General features: G+C 46.7%; 1 protein-coding gene across 1 annotated transcript in view; it reads left to right on the top strand.

Annotated features, from left to right (window-relative positions):
* The window catches only part of LOC139261147 (leucine-rich melanocyte differentiation-associated protein), an 86,451-nt gene extending 78,685 nt beyond the window's left edge, over positions 1 to 7,766 (top strand). Inside the window, exon 6 of the mRNA XM_070877057.1 lies at positions 7,601 to 7,766. Within this exon, the coding sequence (XP_070733158.1) occupies positions 7,601 to 7,766 (166 nt within the window). The remainder of the gene's footprint in view (positions 1 to 7,600) is intronic.
* Positions 7,767 to 9,144: the final 1,378 nt, after the last annotated feature.

A 9,144-nucleotide genomic window follows, 5' to 3' on the forward strand; every position in this document is an offset into this window, starting at 1 on the left:
TGTTCCTAGATAAATCTGGTGGAGCCCTGCAATATATTTCAAGAATCATTGCAGCTCAATGCTTTCTGCATGATATCCCAATGTGTAAAATCTTGCTGCTGAAGGTGATGATGAAGAAGAACGGACTGGAAGAACCAATCTGCCAGTGGCTGAGCAACCGCTCAGAGATTTCATCGGAGCATAGGAGCAGGAGGAGGCCATTCAGCCCCGAGAGACTGTTCCGCCATTCAATTAGATCGTGGCTGATCTGTATCTTAACTCAATCCACCCACCTTGATTCCGTAACCCTTAATACATATGCCTCACAAAAATCAATCTCAGTTTTGAAATTTTCAATGAACTCCCAGCCACAACAGCTTTTTGGGGGAGAGTTCCAGATTTCCACTACCCTTTGTGAAGAAGTGCTTCCTGACATCACCACTGAATGACTTAGCTCTAAGGTTATGCTCCATTATTCTAGTCTCTCCCAGCAGAAGAAATGCTTTCTCTCTATCTACCTTATCAAATTCTTTAATCTTCTTAAAATTGTCAAATTCAATCACCCCTTAATCTTCTATACTCGAGGGAATATAAGCCTAGTCTTTGCAATCTATCCTCATAATTTAACTTTTAACCCTGGTATCGTTCTGACCCCTCCATATTTTCAGCCATAGTGCTGAAACCCTCCACAGTTTTCTTTTCATGGCTGTGCCCCTTATGTCCTCATCTCTGACCTGCTCAGCAGAGCTGGGAGAGGGCCTCACCCTCCGGCGAACTCTCTCTCCTGAGCTGTCCCTGCCACTATTATCTGCTGCTGCTCACTCATGCTGGGCGTTTCACCACATGAAGACCCTTTCTGCCTCAGTATCTATATACCATGCGGAATGTCACTGTCTCTGCTGGTGCATGGGAGGGATGAAGCGCCTAATGGTGAATCCTCAGCTGGATTGTTCTCCTCCACGGTGAATTCTGCAGGAACCACATTCTGCTGAGAAGGACCTAGAGGAAAGAGAAAAGGGATCAAAAGTTATGATGGCACTGAGAAGCTGGACATTAGCTGATGGCAGTTTTGAGAATGCAGCTTGAAGTTGTGAAGGTTAAATGAAGGGCTACAAGTAATATGGCAACACCCTGCTGAGTTAATGCCTTTCCCAATGCTCACGGTGCAGCCTGGGCCTCTAATCAGGGCTGCTTGACTCTGATTCAGCAAGGGCTATAATGTTGGGTACTCCTTCCCCTGTTTTGATCCTCTCCCTGGCCTTGTCCTGCAGAGAAGGGGAGAGTGGCTGTTGAGAAGGTTAACTGAAGATACGTAAGGCTTGTGCATTTGTTGGGAGATAGAGCAGAAGTAAGATGGAATGAGGATTGGGAAGGTGATGAATGTAAAACCAAGTGCGTGGCAGTTGAAGTGACAAAGAAATACATGGAGTAGTTAGAGAGAGAGAACTTGCATTCATACAGTGTCTTTCATGACCTCAGAACATCCCAAACGCTTTACAATCAATGAAGTACTTTTGAAGTGTAGTCACTGATATAACGTAGGGAAACATAGCAGCACAGCAAGATTCCACAAACAACAATAAGATAAGTGACCAGATAATTGGTTTTAGTTATGTTGGTTGAGGGATAAATATTGGCTAGGACACTGGGGATAACTCCCCTGCTCTTCTTCAAAATAGTGGTGTGGAATCTTTTATGTCCACCTGAGAGGGCAGATGGGGCCTCGGTTTAACTTTTCATCTGAAAGACGGCACCTCTGACAGTGCAGCACTCCCTCAATACTACACTGGAATGTCAGCCTAGATTATGTGCTCAAGTCTCTGGAGTGGGACTTGAACATATGACTTTTTGACTCTGACTTCAATCGAGGCGTTGCTTAACCAGAAGCCAATGTAGGTCAACGAGCACAGGGGTAATGGGTGAGAGGAACTTGGTGCGAGTTATGACACAGGCAGCCAAGTTTTGGATTACCTAGAGTAGAATGTGGGAGGCCAGGGAGGAGTGCATTGGAATAGTCAAGTCAAGAGGTAACAAAGGCATCAGCAGCGGATGAGCTGAGGCAAGGGCGGAGACGGGAGATGTTACTGAGGTGTAAATAGTTGGTCTTAGTTATGCTGCGAATATGTGGTCGAAAGCTAATTTCAGCGTCAAATATGACACAAAGGTTGCGAACAGTCTGGTTCAGCCTCAGACAGAAGTTAGGGAGAGGGATGGAGTCAGTGGCGGGGACCGAAAACAATGGAGAAAATTTCTGCTCATCAGGTGTTGTGGAGAGAGCTGGAGAAATAAAGAGCTTGGTGGGGCCATTGAAACCCTTCCTACATTGAGGCCAGGTCCCAGCGGTGATGCCATTGGGACTGACTCTGTCAGCCACCTCTATTCAGGTCTGCACAAGTGTGGCCCTGCGGATGGTGCTGGGGGCTAATGGGGAACAGTACTTCCCTCCTTTCCCTGCTACCCTCTGCCAGGGCCTACAGGGAAACATTGGACAACCTGAGGGGACAAACCTCCAATTCACCTCTGGTGCCACAATTGTCTCTCGCACTGTTCAACTGAAATTCAAAGCAGGGAATGCACCGTGATGTTAAGAGATTGTTAGGGAACAGATGTTCCTACTTCTAAATGTGTAAGTCCTTCCACAAGATAATGGGTTCAAAGTCATTTCATGACTCTCATAAGAATTAAGCATACAATGATAACCAATGTTTCCTCTAATTTTTGGGGAGGCTGCGCGGCCCTTTAATGGGCTGTGTGGCCCATTCACAATTCCGCGTATGCGCAGTTTTTCTATTTAAAAGTCGACGAGCCGGCTGCGCAGGACTTGCAGAGGGCTGTGTGGCCATGCGGCTTAAAGGGAACATTGATGATAGTAATTATTACCAATAATCACACATATATAATAACTATTATTACCGATAATCACACATATACGGTGATAACTATTATTACTGATAATCACACATATACGATAACTATTATTAACACTAATCACACATATACGATGATAACTATTATCAATAATAACTATACATATACGCAGGGTCACGCTTACAGTAGAAGGTACCATAGAGTTCACACATCACAGTTTTCGAGCTCGAGGGGATTGATTGGTTGACATTGGAAATTTAGAATCCTGGCTGCTGATTTTCAACCCGTTGAAGAAGATTGGCATCTCCGCCACCTAGAAGAACAAGGACAACAGGCGCATGGGAACACCATCACCTCCAAGGTCCCCTCCAAGTCACATACCATCCTGACTTGGAAATATATCACTGTTCCCTCATTGCCGCTGGGTCAAAATCCTGGAACTCCCTACCTAACAGCACTGTCGGAGTACTTTCACCTCATGGACTGCAGTGGTTCAAGAAGGCTTCACCATCACCTTCTCTGTTATGTATTGATGTGTGTATCGTCCTGGTACCTTAAATGTACCGGGGCAGAGAGCACGGACCTCGGGGTCCTGGAACTCAGAGTCCGCTGAGGGGGGCCAATCAAGCAGCACCATGCTGGCGTTGTGGAGGAAGCCATGGAGCTCACCGGTGCAGGTTTGCGGAGTACACGTGCAATACCTGCCACACGAAAGGCCACCTTCAGCTTATGTGTAAAAGAAATCAGACTCACCATGCAGCTGAGGAGATGGGGGATGATCCACCATCCAGCGAGGAGCAGGCAGAAGATGATGAGGTGTTGGGACTGTACACGTGTACCGACGATTCGCCCCCAGTGATGAGGGAAGTAAAAATCAACGGAGTCCCTGTGAGTATGGAAGTGGACACGGGCTCGGGTCCGTCGTTGATGAGTCGGAGAACTTTTGATAAACTGTGGATTAGCCCAGCTGCACGACCCAAGCTGGTCCCGGTCACGGCGAAGCTGCGTAACTACACCAGGGAACTGATACCTGTTCTTGGCAGAGCGATGGTGCAGGTATCCCACGAGACGCACAGTTTACCTTTGTGGGTCATTGCAGGCGATGGGCCGACGCTCCTCGGCCGGAGGTGGATGGGGACGGTCCGTGGGAGCTGGGAAGACTTCAACACTCCACAGGCTGCTGCTCCCTGGGGTGCTGCCGTGCCCTGGGTCCCCAGAGAGCAGCGCCGACCGAGCTGGAGCTGCAGCCTCAATCCACCCACAGGCAAGCCCCAGCCCCGGACCTCACAGAGATCCTGCAGCCTCAGCCCCCACAGGCAAGCAGAGCAAGCTCCAGGCCCGGACCTCACACAGAGATCCTGCAGCCTCAGCCCCCACAGGCAAGCAGCCCTGCAGAGAGGGGCCTAGTGGGGGCGGCGGGTGGTGAGCTGGCGGGGCGCTGCGGGCGGGGTGCGAGGGATCCAGGATGGCCAGTGGATCGGAGGGGCCCACGCAGAGGGAGAGTCGGGCGGCGGCGGCAGCTGGAGGTCGGCGGCCATGGCGGCTGCAGGGGAGGCGGCTACGGAGGCCGCGGGGGAGGCGGCAAGTGCGGCCGCTGGAGAGGCCACGACGGTCACAGGGGAAGCGGCTACGGTGGCCGCCGGAGAAGCGACGACGGCGGCCGCAGGAGAGGCGGCAAGTCAGGTGGCAGCAGAGGGGAGCGGAGGCTGCGGCGGCGGAGGGCATCCGGAGCGGCGGAGAGCAAGATGGTGGTGGCCTCGTGTCCCGAGCAGCAGAGCATCAAAGATGGCGGCGCCCAAGGAGAAGCCTCGTGGAATCCTCCTGCATCAAAGATGGCGCCTTAAAAAGGAAATGCACCCGGGAGTCTTAAAAGGGCCTTACCATGTGGTGGTCCCCACAAAGGACTTCTGCAAGGCAGAGCGAGTCTAAAATGAGCTATGTTAATGTGAGATGGCGGATTTATAATAAGAATTAATATTTTAATGCTGAATGGCCACTGTATTTGTGTAAAATAATGTATATGAAGTACAATTAATGATAAGAGCTAACAAGGAAATCAGGGATCCATTACCAGTCAATAACTAGTTAATGTACCAGATAACATGTACCATACTAACGCACTGTCTATGCCTACCTACCTTCCTTTGGACAAGTGTGATGTTATGTATTGATGTGTGTTTCGTCGTCCTGCATCCTGGTGGGGGGGGATGTGTGATGTTATGTATTGATGTGTGTATCGTCCTGGTACCTTAAATGTAATATAAGCACTATGGTACACCACAGAGGGTGCTGTGGTGGGAAACCTGAAAGTACCTGCAACAGGCAATATAAAAGGCTGACCACCACACCTGAGAGGCACTCTGAGGCTTTTCAATAAAGGACGAAGTTCACAGCAGTTAGATTAACACCAGACCGTGTGGAGTCAGTGATTTGTGTGCTACATATTCTCAAGAGCAATTAAGAATAGGGAATAGATGCTGACATAGCCAACGATGCCCACATCGCAGGAACGAATAAAAAAATCCCTCTTCTTTGACAGCACCTCCAAAACCTATGACCTCTACCTCCTAGAACAATGATGGGCCTGCCAGGTGATTCTATCCGGCCAGCTGGATGGGACAAAATAGAATGTGAGCCAGAGCTCGAGCTGCACATTTGTCTATTTACTTTCATTTCTCATGGATCAGAGAAAGATCTGAACTGTAGCCAAGGAAATACTTTGTTCAAATTAATAATTTGCAAAAGCGTTTCTCCCTGGCCTGATCCTAAAAGGATCCGTTCCGTGATTCTGGGCCCCAATGGCGGATGTCTGTTCCCAGAATACACTGCGTACTCGAATATGCCCTATCCATTTTAGAGTGGAGTCATGGTTGCTCATCTCCACAACTCTTTTACTGAAGAAAGTGACCGGCACTGCATCTTTCCTCTCCCGGTATCCAGAGTACGACAGCAGGGGAGATTTCATCTGGCACCAATTGGGACGGCTTTAGAAATCTTTGCAGAGGGACATAAGGATGACTGAGGTGGGGAATTGATGCTGACACAAGCTCTAAAGAGGATACAGTTCTATTCCACAGCACTGATTTACAGAGACCAGAAGATACCATAACATTTTCAACTTTTATCTTTGATTCATTTCTAAGCAGTATCCAATACATGATGTGTATGTAAGGTAGCATCTGACTACTATCTGAATTTATGTTAATGCAATGTTTATGTTTATGCGCTGTTCCCTCTAATTTTTTTTCACAAGCATTCCCTTTAAATTTGCTGTGCGATCGGCCTCTATGCAGCTGTGCATGCGCAATATTGCTTCTAGCGGCAGGAGCTAGGGAGCGGCCTGTGCGGGACCATGCGATTGTTGCACGACTGTGCAGCCTCGCGCCTTAGGGGGAACATTGGTGTGTGGCGCTCAACAGCTCATCAAAACTTGTTAAGTGGCTCTCCAGCCCAAATAATTGCCCACCCCTGTCCTAGAAGGACAAGTGCAGCAGGCGCTTGGGAACACCGCTACCTCCAAGTTCCCCTCCAAGTTACACACTATCCCGACTTGAAAATATATCACCGTTCTTTCATTGTCGCTGGGTCAAAATTCTGGAACTCCCTCCCCAACAACACCACTCGGACTGCAACAGTTCAAGAAGGCGGCTCACCACCATCTTCTCAAGGGCAATTAGGGATGGGCAAGAAATGTTGGCCTTGCCACATCCCAGCAATGAATTCAAAAAAAATTAGCCAGACTTTGTGTTTTAACAAGAATCATTCCCCACAACTTGACTCACACTCCCTAATTTTCCAAATCTATGGCAAGTGCCTTTTCAAGGCTGGAGCTAATAGTTTGTTGACAGTTGAATCTCTTATCAGCAATGACAGTCCCGGCTTGTTTTGTGTCGGTGCAATAACTTGTTACCAGCTAAAGCTCTTTGACTGCAATTCCTTTTACCTTACACTGTCCTTTGGAGAGAAGTTAGGAAACACTTCTTCACGCAAAGGGTGGTAGAAGTGCGGAGCTCTCCTACAAAAAGCAGTAGATGTTAGCTCTATTAATAACTTTAAATCTATGTGATCGATAGATTTTTGATATAAAAGGATATGGAGCCTAGGCAGGTAGATTGAGTTAGGATACAGATCAGCCATGATCTCATCGAATGGCACAGCAGGCTCAAGGGCCTGAATGGCCAACTCCTCTTCCTATGTTCCTTCTAACAGAAACTTACTGAATAGACAACAGCTAAAAGTTAAGAATTAACCATTTCCTTACAAGGTGCATCCTTGCTTTAAATAGGGCTGGGGATGCCCACTGGAACTTGTAGGCGGTTTGCTCGAATCCCGGGGCGATCGAGTGGGCAAGTTTACACATAGCACATAAAGAATATTCCACACTGACGCTTGGGCCCCATGATGTCAGAAATTGCGATGTTGGTTGAACAACTTTACATTGGACTTACTTTACATTTATATTCAGGGTTCTGACAAAAGGCCATCGACCTGCAACATTAACTCTGTTTCTCTCTCTACTGATGCTGCCTGACCTGCTGAGTATTTCCACCATTTCCTGCTTTTATTACATTTATAGTGATTGGGCAAACTGAAGTGTTAAGTCTTGTTTTGAAATTAAAATATTACATCCTGAAAAAAAAATTGTAACAATCATTAGTTCAAATGATAATAACGAAGAGTTGTCAGATATTGCACATTGCAAAGAAGGAGCCTGAGAATGCACCATTATCATTGCCCTCTCTGCTTTATACAGGCACTATGTCATTAGCCAAATACCATCGCTGAAAGTGCTGGATGACAAAGAAGTAATGCCCGAGGAGCGTATGGAAGCAGAACGAATCTATCGACCCAAACGATCAAAAGACACATCAAGAAATAAAGAAGCTAAACAGAACATATCCGATATATACAATGCATAGCTTACACATTCTCTAAATAATGCCTCTCTCTGCAATGCTGCATAAATGAAAGCAAGAATATGGCAATATCCACACACTGATAAGAAGACTGGTTCTTGTAAACTAAAGGTGTGCTACTCGGTCTTTAAGTAGGTTGTTATTTCAACTAATGCAAAACCTTTCTTCAAGAGACCAGTTAATTGGATGTATTACACAGAAATAACAGAACAGAAGCAGGCCATTTGGCCCAACAGGTCCATATGTTTATGGTCCACACGAGCTTCCTCCCAGCCCTCTTCATCTAACCCCATCAATATATCCTTCTATTCCTTTCTCCCTCATATACTTATCTAGCTTCCCCTTAAATGCATCTGTGCTATTTGCCTCAACCATTCCACATGGTAGCAATTTCCACATTATCAACACTCTGGGTGAAGAAGTTTTTTCTGAATTCCCTACTGGATTTATTGGTGACTATTTTATATTTATGGCCCCTAGTTCTGGACTCACCCACAAGTGGAAACAGCTTCTCTACATCTGCCCTATCAAACCGTTCATAATTTTAAAGACCTCTATCAGGTCACCCCTCAGCCTTCTCTTTACTAGAGAAAAGAGCCCCAACCGGTTCAGTCTTTCCCGATAGTTATAACCTCTCAGTTCTGGTATCATCCTTGTGAATCTTTTTTGAACCTTCTCTAGTGCCTCTATATATCCTTCTTATATTATAACTAACTGTAATGGTACTTTGAAACATCCACAGTTATGTTAAACTTGTATAGAACTTTGGTTAGACCACACTAATGTAATAAAAGCATTCTTTACCCAGAGAGTGTGGGACTCTCTACCATAGGACGTAGTTGAGATGAATGGCACAGATACACTTAAGGGGAAGTTAGATAAACACATGAGGGAGAAAAGAATAGAAGGTTATGCTGATAGGTTGAAATGAAGAGGGGTGAGAGGAGGCTCTTGTGGAGTCTAACCACTGGTATAGACCAGTTGGGCCGAATGGAATCCCTGGAACCATTCTATCCTAATGTGTACAAACTGCCCATTTACCTAACGGTCACTGCACTTAAAGTAATTAAGGGTGAGGTGGTGACATATGTAATAAGGTGCTGTGTAACTTAATGTCCTTCAGGGAAGGAAACCTGCCATTCTTGTGCGGTCTGGCCTATATGTGACTCCAGTCCCACACCAACAAGGCTGACTTTTAACTGCCCTCTGAAGTGGCGATCCAACATGCAGCTGGCAGTAGGTCAGACGTATTTTTTTTTCAAAGCGCCACTTCCCCTTTAAATTTAATTGGCATCGCCCGCCACAGCTTCAGGGAGCGCAGTGAGTGGACAATAGTTACATCATTAACTGTCAGCTGTGGCTCAGTGGGTAGCACAACCCT

This window comes from Pristiophorus japonicus, chromosome 1, assembly GCF_044704955.1.
Source record: "Pristiophorus japonicus isolate sPriJap1 chromosome 1, sPriJap1.hap1, whole genome shotgun sequence".
Taxonomy (NCBI): domain Eukaryota; kingdom Metazoa; phylum Chordata; class Chondrichthyes; family Pristiophoridae; genus Pristiophorus; species Pristiophorus japonicus.